General features: G+C 49.1%; 1 protein-coding gene across 7 annotated transcripts in view; it reads right to left on the bottom strand.

Annotated features, from left to right (window-relative positions):
* Nucleotides 1-12,634, bottom strand: part of NPHP4 (nephrocystin 4) — a 113,547-nt gene that overhangs the window by 25,093 nt on the left and 75,820 nt on the right. For all 7 annotated transcript variants that reach the window (XM_032394940.1, XM_032394964.1, XM_032394959.1 and 4 more), the window contains one exon: nucleotides 12,158-12,345. In XM_032394940.1, coding sequence (XP_032250831.1) covers nucleotides 12,158-12,345 — 188 coding nt within the window. The remainder of the gene's footprint in view (nucleotides 1-12,157; nucleotides 12,346-12,634) is intronic.

Raw genomic sequence — 12,634 nt, 5'->3', positions numbered from 1 at the left:
AGGTGATTCGAGTCGTTTACCATCTTTACATTTTGAAGTGATTCCTGCTGTGGTCACAATCACTAATTTCTGCTTCCATCATAACTACAGTTTAATAAACACATTAATCAAAAATGTCATAAAATACCCAAATTTACAAAATACAGAGTCACATCCAGAAGTCGACATTTCTTTCCAATACATACACTGAACTCCTCCCAGAATATGATTCATGGTTTTCACCGAGTCCTTGTGAAACAGTCTATCCTGAACAGGGATAGATGTCCTGATGGGGCTGCCCAGGGAGGTCACTATTCTGCGTGCAGGGTTTAAGGAGAAACGTGGTCTGCTGTCACAACCGGGAGAACACACACACATGCAGAGCTCAAGCTGAGCTCAAGCTGAGCTGCTCAGAAGACCCCAAGTACGGCCCTAGCACAGAGCCTCCCAGGGCTGCACCCGGCTCTCGGGCTCCTCACTGAGAGATGGGGGTGGACTGCAGCCCCCGCCTTTAGGCTTTGCCAGGTGGCATCACCATCAACTCTAAGTTGACAAAAACACCACGGAAGTCATCATTAGTTACAGTGCAGGGAGCAGCAAAGCTGGGGAACACATTCACACATTTCCCCCTTCCCATCAATAATATGTTTATGGAGCCCCCGAGGAGCAGAACGCTGACTCGGGGGTGGAAGGGTGCGTGTTTACTCAGCACTGGGAGCAGGTCCCAGGCCGGGCTGAGATCCCCACCCCACCTCCAGCCACCTCAGCCCCGGGGTGTCCCCCTGCTCTCAAGACCAGAATGGTGCTTCCAGCTGAAGGAGGGACGCAGGCTGGGAAGGGACACAGCACTGGGGGCTGACAGAAGGTGGGGGTGGAGGGCCTCTCATGGGCCCAAGGGACACAGTGCCAGGACCAGCTGCCACAGGCCTGGCTCCCGCCACAGCGAGAGGTCACAGGGGCACCTCATGGAGCAGAGGGGCAGGAAGGAGTCAGGAAAAAGGCTTAGAGAGGGGATGGCAGTGACACCACACAGTGGCAGGCCAGTCCCTAGCTTCACTCTCAAGTGACCAGAGTCACAGGGCCAGTGGAGGCCAAGGACACTCACCACCCCGACCCCAGTGCCACCAGCCAGCTGACACCCAGGTAGCCTGTGGCATCTGGTCATTGTCAGGACACCCCCGAACTGAGGGAGCCCTGAGGCTGGCTCGTCAGACGCACAGGAACAAAGACCTGTAAACACCCAAGCCCCAGCTCGTGACACCGATGGCGCCGCTCCCCCCGCCAGGCCCACTGGGCTACAGGAGAAGGAAGCGCTCAGGTACCCGCTTCCACACCGGTCAGACTTCTGATTCGAAGAGGCAGAATGGATTTGAACTCTGTGGGCCAACTTCCCAAATGACACTTGCGGACAGCCGGCCCCGGGACCGCCACACTCCACCGCCAGCGTCGCCCAGACCCACAGACTCCCCACCCAGAGTTCTCCTTGCTCCCCAGCGAAGCCTGTCCCAACTGGACCCTCCAGCTTCCCTCAACCAGCTCTTCCTCGCATCATCCCAGAGCGCTTCCCGGGCACCGGGCCCTTGCAACGCCCCTCCCGGGCCGCCTCCCACTCCAACACCACTACTATATCCACTCAGCTGCCCGGTCCTTTCAACGCACCATGAATCCACACTCCACAGATAACTGTGGTGCCCCCAGCATGTGCGCCAAGCACTGCGCAGGGATAACACGGGAGAAGGGGACAGACAGGGTCCCCGCCTATGGAGCTCACGGTCACAGGGTGACACGCTGAGCCCAGAGCTGATGGCATGCTGAGTACCTGGGGGAGGCATCTGGGGGTGTGGGGGCCATCCTGGTCTGGGCCCAGCCTCAGGGCTCTCATGCTGGAGGCGCCTAGTTCCTCCCCCCACAGGCTTGGGCCCCTTCACTCCTGTCTGGCTCAGACAACCGGCTCCTCGGTGGCCTTCCTTGAGGTGCACGCTCCCTGCAGTCCATCCTACAGCACTGCCAAAGCATCCACAAAGGGAACCCTGTGTCATCTCCATCCCACTCAAAAGTCTGCAATGATGCTGACCACCTACTCAACCAAGACAGACCCCAGGGGCAGTGGTACCTCCCCAGGGTCTGCTCAGGCCCCCAAGCTCACCTCTCTCACCCCCCTCATAAACACTGAGCCCCAGCCCGGCCGGCCTCCTTCCTGAGCCTTAGTCCAGCCACACCCCCACATCCAAGTCTGGTGGGTGCTCTTCCTCTGGTTGGATGGCCCTCAGTCTCCGTCTCTCCTTCCTGACCCACAATCACCCCTGCTCCGCGAAGGCATCCACAACTCCCGCAGATGACGAGCACCTCATAACGCTACAGTCTACAACGCACGATGAATATACAGCAGCTAGGAATATCTACACACCAAAGGACAAAGCAAAAATCTAGAGACGCAAGGAGGAACAGACAAAAACATAATAATAGTAAAGACCAACTAATCACTTTCTTTTTAAGGCAGGTCAGGTGGACAATAAACAAGGGTATGGAAGGCCAGACCGGCTAATCCGTTAGGTAAAACATATGTACGTATGACACTGTTCCCCGGTAACACCAAATATATCTTTCGAGTGTATCTGGAACATTAATAAAAATTAACTATATACTAGGCCACAAAGAAAACCTAAATATACTCTACAAGGTAGAAATAACACAAACAATATTCTCTGACCACAATGCAACAAACTAGAAACTAGAAACAATTTTTTTAAAATAAATTTACAACTTATCTTTAAATAATTCTACGTCAAATGGAAAACAAAATCCAAACAGATTTTCTAGAAAAGAATAAAAGTACTACTTATCTGAATCACCAAAGCATAAAGCAGTAATCAAAGGAAAATTCATAGCCTTGAATATTTTGTATCCACAAAAACAAAAGAATTAAATGAATTAAGCAACTCAAATCAGGAAAAAAACACTGGAGAATATAAAAAAGAAGGTAATGATAAAGACAAGATTTAATTGGTCAGAAAGCAGGATAACAGCAAAACCTGCATAAGGGTCACTTCCGTGTCTTTGGAAAGTCAGGGAGATAGAAATGAGCACCTAAAAGGATGTCCCGGTCCCTGGCAGGACAGCTCTACCCGTGTTAACCCATGGATTCAGCAGACCCCCATAAAGGGCTAACAAGTTCATGTAGAAAACCAGCCCAGCCAGAAGGTGCAGGGGGCCCTGCAGGTTAGAGCACCCGGCGGGGGGGCCTATACGTCAGAGAGAAGCCGCACATCTGACTCAACAGCATGCCCACCGTGTGTGGACAGGTGCTCTTATGCACAGTCTGGCAAACCACAGCCCACGGGCCGATCCAACTGGGAGCTAAGACTAGCTTTCACATTTTTAAAGGATTGTTAAAAAAGAAGAAGATTCCAGAGAGAACATATGTAACCCAGAAAGTCTAAAATATTTACTATCTGGCCCTTAACAGAAATCAGTTTGCCAACCTGTGGTCTAATGGAACAAAATATAAAATCCAGACATAAACCCAAGTAATAAAAAATATGGGTATATGAGAAGGGCAGCTCTCAAGTCACTGAAGAAAAAGACAGACTTTCTAATAAACGGCACTAGGTCAAAGGGAGAGACATTTGAAAAAAGATAAAACTGGATCCCTATCTCCCATCGTACAAGAGGATAAACTACAAACAGACCAGAAGTCTCATGTGAAAAACGAAACCTACAAGCCCCTGGAGAAGCCGTGTGTGGATCTCTTTATGAGCTGGGGAGGTGAACACCTTCACACAGACTCCCAGGACTCGGGAATTTAGAAGCAATAAAAATAAAGACCACCATATTAGAGGACAAAACAACAAAATTTTACGGGGCGCCTGGCTGGCTCAGTCAGTGGACTCTTGGTCTCAGGGTTGTGGGTTCAAGACCCACACTGGATGGAGAAATTACTTAAAAATAAAACCTTAAAAAATAAAAAAATAAAATAAAATAAGACTTTACACAGCAAAACCCACCAAAAGCAAAATAAAAATGACAAAGCAGGAGAACATACCTGCAATTTATATCATGGGCAACAGCTAATCTCCTTAATAAACAGAGTTCCTAAAACAAGAGGACAGAAAAAGCAAAAATTTGGATGGAAAAATGGAAAGATATGAATAGAAGTTTGCAGACAGAGACAAATATAAAAGACGCTCAACTTCACTCATTATAAAAGAAACGCAAACTAAAACTTCACTAAGATCCATGTCACATCGATCAGCTGTACAAATCCCAAAGTTGAACAGCCTGTTTTGCGGGCAAGGCCCTGAGGAAACAGGCCGTCCCGTGCGCTGCGGCGGGAGCAGACTGGCCACGGGCTGCCACGGGGGGCGGCTGACGGCCGTAATCCGATAGCTCGCAACGCCCCGAGCACACGGGCAAGCGCAGAGAACATGTGAAGCCGAGGCTGGAGCTGCGGCCTTGTCTGACCCCGCGAAGCCCGGAAGCAGCCGAACGGCCGTCAGCGGGCACTCACGCCCAGTGCCCTACGATGTAGCTGCACACACAACACAGGGGTCTCCGCAGGGAGCCAAGCTCAGGACACAATGGAACGGATCAAAGCAACGTGGAAAAAGTGTGTATTTGGCATGCTACCTGTTGAATAAGGAAACAAGGAGAAATAACCTATTTCCTTACTTTCTGAAACAAACAGAAACATGACAAGGAGAGGCCAGAGACTGAAAGCCCGGTTACCTCTAGGAGGCCGCACGGGGGGCGCATGGTCTAGAGGGCATGAGGGTTTTAGATTTTGAGCCATGTAAATATTCTAACAAATTAAATCAGAAGGGAAGGAAAACCTAAAACTGAGAACAAATGGAAACAAGTGAATCTGACTGAATATCAAACTGGTAACAGGTCCACAGAGGAAAGAATGATCTCCAGGGATTCCGGCACGCTGAACCAACTCTTTGTCCCCAGCGGGATGTGGCTCAGGACGGGAGAACGCCAGAAATCTGAACCCTCCTCACTCAGCACGAGTACCCTTAGTACTAACATTAGCCATGTAATTCTAAAAGTACATTATAGAAACTGTAAGGAAAAGTAGGTAAACGAATTGTCAGGAAGCACGATTTCCAGTATAAGGAGAAAAAGATACAAATCAATTACTTTAAGAAAAAACTCTAAATCTGAATTAGAAATAGCAATGTGAACTCGTGTTTGAATCTATATTCTCCAGCTCTGCCCAGTGAAAAGCCTGGACACCATGCCACCCAGAATCAAAAGCGCCCCAGCCCTCGGTCTCTGGAAACACGCCCCACGCAGGGGAAGCGGCTGGTCCGGGTCTGAGGCACAGAAAGTCCGAGGTAAGAAGGGACACTGGGCCGTGCAGAGAGCGGGGCCACGCCCAGGCTCCCAGGTTAACCTGAAGGGCTACCACTGGCCAAAGGGGGGGAAAGTAGAACAAGAATATCAGAGTGATATTCAAAAGACAGAACAAAAGACAAAACAGAAACCAGACAGACAAAATCTCAATTGTCACTACTGGAGTAACCGTTACAACTTCTTACTCTGAAACCTGGAAACTAAAGGGAAGGTATCGAACATCTGCTCTGTTTTGGAGGGTGTAAATATAGTTCAGTCTTGGTTGATAAGGGAAAGCTCTTTTTTTTAATAGAAGAATGTCTGTTAATAAAGGGAAACCAAATGACAAAATCAGAAAAATTACCATTTACAAAATTCCAGTTAAAGACCCGACCCAGGCAAAGCTCCGCCAAGGATGCTAGAAGTGTGGGTGAAAGGCTGTTGGGGTGGATATTCGCACGGAGCCAACGACCGGCCTGAGAACTCTGTGCCAAGTGCCACGGGGAAGCGCCTCCCTTCCTCCGGAGGAACGTGGGGCAGATCAAACCAGCACCGTAAGGACGAGAGACCTGACCTCCGCACTGCTGATGGACACCCCATGAAGCCCGTGAAGCGTTGGCGCCAAATCCAGACCCGGAGGGAGCGTTAGCCCTAACCGCCCGTGTGCGAGACCTTCCGGAGGGGCCACGGCCAACGGTCAGATGCACACAGAACAACACTCTGGGTGACAGCTCACCTTCAGACAGCCTCTGTCCCTGGAAAGAGAATGCAGGGGACTATTCCAGATGAAAGGACATTGGGGCGGTAACTCCCAGTACAACCCAGGACCCAGACTGGATGTCGGAGCGAGAAAGTAGCTATAACAAACGCACGCGGGAAGACTGGGAATGGGACTGTGAGATCCCTGTCCTCTTCAGTATGACGGGGGCTGCTTTTCAGCAAAGCCTGTTCTGTGTTTAGAGGAAAGTGTTACCCCGCCTGCTACTGACTTTCAAATGATGGAGGGAAAAGGATAAAGAGTCAACGCAAGCATTTCAAACTGCACAGACACAATCTCCGGGTGGGGACATGGGACCGGAGAAAAATGCACAGGACACAGGAGATCCACCACGGAAGAGGCAGGCAAAGCAGCACCAGATGGGCCCAGAGCGGGGCCAGCGAACCCGGGGACAAGAGTTCTCCAGACCGGGGGGGGGGGGGGCGCCTCTCGGCTGACCCAGAGCTCAAGGACTCCAGCTCCCGTGCTAAGGAGGGTCCCACTGGCCAAAACATTAGGAGGAATGTGTTAGAAAAACCTAACTCCAGGCCAGAAGCACAGGAAATGAAAGGAAGGAAGGCGCCGTGTGTGGGGCAGAGGATGGGACCACCACCCTCAGCTGAGCCCTCCTGAAAGGAGCAGGGACAGTGGTCAGCGGGGAAGCTCCAGAGCTATACCCCCATCCCGAGCAAAGGAGGGAACAAGAAGCAATTCTACTCACAACTGGAACACCAAGAAACTAAGGGGCCTCGGGCAGAGGCAGCCACCAGGCCCAGGGCCGTGGGTTCCAGAAGCTTCTGTTCAGGAGGCTGCCATGTCTCCTGTTGGACCAAACGTACTCTAGTGGACGTGCACGGGGGGAAGGGGGGGAACGACACTTCTTGGCAAACTGACTAAAGATGAACATACACGACCCTAGAGCAATTTCACTCCTGGGCACACACCCAACGCCAACACCAGCAGAGCTGCACCAGGGGAACGCTCACCACAGTTTTACTCCAAAGCAACAAAAGCTGGGAACAATCCAAATGTCTACGGACAACCGAATGCATAAATGTGTGCAATACTCAGGCAGGGATTTCTATACAGCCAGGATAAAAGACAGGCTACACAGCAAACTGGATGGACCCCACAGACGACGTCGAGCAGAAGGGAGAATCGGAAGGGCACACACAAGATGATCCTGTTTCGGTTCAAAACTGCGGGTGCACTGGTCGACGGTGACAGAATTCCAAAGAGTGGTCACCAGGGGGAGGCCACTGATGATGGGGGTGAGGGGGAGGGGAGACCGGGGTTCGGTCTGCACCCCATAGTCATGCAGATGTGTTCACTTTGTAAACATTACAGCTCTTATAAAAATTAACTCAAAATGGATCACAGACCTAAACTTGAAACACTAAACTTTGACGCTCTTGGAAGATAAAGTAGAGGACAAAAATCCAGGTGACCTCGGGTGTGGTGATGAGTTTTTTCCTCTAACACCAAAGACACGAATGACCCATGACAGAAATAACTGATAAACTGGACTCCATTAAAATTAAAAACCTCTGCCTTCCGAAAGACACTGGTAAGACCACGAAAAAGACGAGCTACAGGCTGGGAGAAAACATTCGCAAAGCAGACATCTGATAATGGTCTGGGAGGCAAAACAGAGAGAACTCTCAAAACACAACAATAAGAAAACCCAATCTACAAACAGACAAAAGATATGAACAGACACCTCCCCAAACAAGATGCACCCAGGGCAAGTAAGCATATGAGAGGAGGCTGCCCCTCACACGTCATCGGGGAAGTGCAACTGATACAACAGTGAGATCCCACTATGTACATATGAGAACAGCCAAAACCCCAAACACCGCCAACACCAAACGCTGGGAGCATGTGACGCCACAGGGACGCTCAGTGACTGCTGGTGGGGACGCAACGTGGCGCAGCCACTCAAGAAGACGGCTGGGCGGTTTCCTACAAAACCAAACATGCTCCTACCGCATGCTTCTAGGTATTACCCAAATGAGTCGAAAATTTAGGTCTACACAAAATCCTGAACAAAATGTCTACAACTGCTTTATTCGTAATTGCCAAACCCTGGAAGCAACTGAGATGCCCTTCAGTAAGGAGGTGAATGGATGTCCATCTAGACAGTGGAGTATTAGTACTAAAGAGAAATGAGCTACCAAGCCACAAAGACACGGAGGAATCTTAAATGCATACTACTAAGTGAAAGAAGCCAGTCTGGACAAGCTACACACTGTATGATTCCAAGTGTAGAATACCCTGAAAAAGGTAAAACCATGGCGACAGGAGAAAGGTCAGTGGTGGGGAGGGGGAGGGGAGAGGGAGGGAGGAAGAGATGGAGCACAGAGCATATCTGGGTGGTGAAATTATTCTCTACGCTACTGTATGGGGATACAGACGCTCTGCATTTGTCAAAATCCACAGAATGTACAAAACAAGAGCGAGCCTTGTTGTGAACTCGGACCTTTAGTTAAACCAAAGCATCAACACTGGTCCATCAACTGTAACAAACGTCCACGTGAAGCTAGATAGAGCTAACAGGGGAGCTTCTGGGGGCAAGGGGTGTATGGGAACTCTGTACTACCAGCTCAATTTCTCCATAAACCTAATACTACTCTAAAGAGCAAAATCTATTAATTTTTAAAAACTTGCGGAACTGAACACTGTGTGGCATGCATGTTATATTTCAACAACAAAAGAAAATACATCTTAAGTGAGGCTCTAGTGAGGCTAGGTGCTGAGCCATGGGGACTCCCGAGCAGGAGCTGCTGGAGGAAGCCCAGCCCTGCCCAGGCAGGGGGCACCTTTGGCTGAATCTCAGGGGGGTAAGACACTGAAAAGAACTTGTTTTGGACTTTAACTTAGGAATTTAGGACTTTGAATTTTAATTCATAATGACAAAATTTGATTTTGGAGTTTAATTTCTTTGGACCTCAACTTGCAAGGAGATTTAATTTTTGGACTAATTTCTCTCTGGGAAATTCATAATGGAAAGGGGTTTATATTCAAATCAGGAGCATCTCTCTGTGGCTGGCCTTTTGAATTAAATTGCCTGAACACTATCTATTTAACCTCACCGCAGAACCTCTGGTGAGCTGCCCCGGATAGAGCGGCTAGATGGGGCTAGGAACAGGAAATGGAAGAGGAGATACTTTCTCGGCAACAGGTGCACGGGAGTCTTGAAGTCAATGCACTATTCTGATCCATTGCAGAACCTTCTGGGGGCATGAGCTAAACTGTCCACCAATGGTCCCAGGAGCATCGGCAAAGGGAAGGCAGTTGGTTTGGGACAAGTGGTCCCAGGATGGTTGGGAAACCCAGGGAGTGGAGAGAACAAAACCTAGGACTGTCACAGGAGAGCTTCCTGGCCTGGCCATGCACTTCCGTGCCGGGGGCCTCCCGCACTCACCCTCTGCCCCACGCATGCTCCTCCCCAGGCCAAGAGCAGCTCATCAGCTGGAAGGTTTGGGAGATGGAACAGGGCCTGAGCTGTGCCCGCATCCCCTCTCTCTTCTTTCCAGATTTGTCTGAAGGAAGCGAGGATGCCGGGGTCCTCAGGCAACAGGGGACCAGGGTTCTACCCCAGGGTCTACGGCCAGGTGGTCCTACCTCTGCCAGCAGCAAAGCCCATCCAATGGGGTAAGCGCCAGCAAGCATGCCCAGCTCTCACAGGCTGACAGTGCCTGCAATAGTTCTGACCCTCTGTACCTTGGGCAAGGGAGACCCCATGTACCTGTGACCCCTCGTGCCCGGCTAACTGGCCAACCCTGTCTGTTGTTTGTTTTCTAAGCATTTATGCTTATTTTAAAATTTCTTTCCTTCGGGCGCCTGGTGGCTCAGGGGGTTGAGAGTCTGCCTTCAGCTCAGGTCATGATCTCTGGATCCTGGGATGGAGCCTTGCATGTGGTGGGGAGGGGGGTGTCTCTGCTCAGCAGGGAGTCAGCTTCTCCCTCTGCCCCTCCCACTCCCCGCTTATGCTCTTTCTCTCTCTCAAATGAATAAATAAAAATCTTTAAAAACCTTTAAAAAAATAAAATTTCTTTCCTTCTACTTTTATTGCATTTGTTCTGGGTTTTTTCCCCAAACTTCTTGAACAATTAGATCAGTATTTTAAAAAATACTTTCTTCTTTCCCAATACAAGCACTAAAGCTGTAAATTTCCCTATGAATACCATTTTATCTGTATCTCATTTGTTTTACAATATTTGCAATATGATTTCATGATTCAGTTTTAAATAACCATTTCTATTTTGGTTTCTTCATTGACCTAAGGAATCATTAAAAGTATGTTTAAAAATTAAAAAAAAAAAAAAAACGGCAGTTCAGAGCCTTTTTGGGAGAGGGAGTGGTCGATTTCTGATCTGTGGTGTTGCCGTCAGAGAATGTCAGGCCATTAGATGGGATACTGGGTCTCTGGGAACACGGTGATGCCTGCGCGATGGCCCAAAACACGCGCACATGTACACGAATGATCAGTTCTCGTTAAGTCTCTCAAGTATGTTTGGAAAGAATGCACATCCTCTAAATTGGTTCTATAGGTTTTATAAGACCATCCTTTAAATCATATTCTATAATAACCTTGATTATTTTCTGCCTGATGTGTCAATTCACTGAGAGGGATGTCAAACCTTCCGCGACTATAGGTTTGTCAATTTCCCCTCCTAAAGTCTGTCAATGTTTCTTTTGTATTTTGAGGCTGTTTGTTGGAAGTTCACAGGTTCAGAATTATTTATTTTCCTAGTGATTATTCTCTCGATTATATTTAATAGGCTTCTTTATCCCCAGGACCGCATTTGCCTTTTGTCTCTTTTGTCTGATGCTAATGTTGCTAAACTACTTTCACTCCATTAGCATTTGGATATGGCAGTTCCCACCTGTTCTTTCACTGAAGAGGCAGCAAGGGTTCACAGCTCTGCCCCTTACAAACCCAACGAATGGCCATAGAGAGGTAACTGATCATCGATAAAAACAACAACATATTTGATATGTTTCAATCCACTGCGGTGTAAATCCACTGGTTTATAATAATGCCAGAAACAAAAGCCGTTGGCCCCACTCTCAAAGGATGCTAAGGAACTGGCTCGTTATTTCGAAAATCCACAAATAAAAGGGAAGAAGTGAACATTATTCTGACTTTCCTACATGGACTGCACCTCAAGGTAACCCAATAGTTGGCGAGGGGCAGTTTCTCTCTATGGAAGCATTCCAGATCCGGAAGGAGAACGTCACCGCTGTTCAAACTTGAGCAAAATAATCAGCCTGTGGGCAACAGCCCTGACGGCACTGAGGTGGTACAGAAAGGAGGGACCGGTCACTGTGCTGCTGCGGGAGGTGGTGAGGACAGCCCCGGCCCCAGAGTTCCTGCCCAAAACACAAAAAAGCCTCTGACCATGCAGAGAGATCTCACTCCCAATGACCAGGAGAAACGGGACAGGGAGGGACACTTTAAAGGTCACCCTGGGAAGCAAAACCCAAATGCAGACTGGGGAGCTCTGCAGGATGAGCAGCAGCAGTGCGGCTACTTCAACCAGCAACACGAAAACCGAGCCTGGGGGCGGCAGAGTCACACTCAAGAGTCACATGCCGCAGCTACACACTGCCTGAGAACTTGAGCTCAACAAACTATTACAAACTGTACCCCCCAAAAAAACAAACAAACCCTTCTTCCGTCCTCAAAAAAAATTTTTGTTTTTGAAGTTATTGGGAAAATTTTAACATTAGCTAAATATTTAATGACATTTAAGGGATTATTATTAATTTCAAGTGGGATAATACTGAGTCTATGTTTTTCAAACAGGACTCCTTAGTCTTTAGATCTAAATAAGGAAATATTCACAGGTGAAATTATACCATGTCTGGGATTTGCTTCCAAGTGACCTGGGGTCTGGGTGGGGACGCACTTGACAGCTGCTGGAGGGAGCTCACTGGCAGGAGCACTGGCTCATCATACTGTTCTTTCAAATTCTGCATGTGCTTGAACATTTTCACCGTACAGTATTCTGTAAATAATAAAACTTACAAACAAGGCTCAGTGCTGGATTCCTCGCGTCTGCCCGATGCACGAGCACTTACCAGCTTCAGAGGAGTCATCCTTGTCAGTGAGAACGAGGAGGTACAACAGGGAACCAGAGCGTGTCCTGCCCGTCTCGTCCAGCCCAACCAGCTGCAGGCGTGGAGTGGTCACGGGCGGGAAGCGGTAGAACTGGAAGGTGAAATACACGGTCTTTGGCCACGGCGCTCCCTGGCAGTCCTGGGACACTCTGAATCCAATAAGAGCCCCCAATTAATCAAGTAACCATAGCAGAGAACCTGGGCATTCGAGAGTCCGGCGCCACAGGCCAGATGCTGCCTGGTCCGCCCACGTGAGCAGCTCTACTGGGACCTCGGGGAGCCCGCCAGACAGCAACCCACTTGAGCCCCAGCTGGAGAACACTGCTCTCAAAGCTGCACGAACACCAAGAATCGGCCAACATAACACGGTCCACATTCAGTTACAAAAGATCGGGCAAAGCCGGTTTTACTGCATTTAGAGACGGCTGTGTGAGGGTC

Source organism: Phoca vitulina, unplaced genomic scaffold (genome assembly GCF_004348235.1).
Source record: "Phoca vitulina isolate PV1807 unplaced genomic scaffold, GSC_HSeal_1.0 scaffold2, whole genome shotgun sequence".
NCBI lineage: Eukaryota > Metazoa > Chordata > Mammalia > Carnivora > Phocidae > Phoca > Phoca vitulina.
The sequence above is the reverse complement of the archived record's forward strand: the minus strand, read 5'-3'. Positions and strand labels throughout refer to the sequence as shown.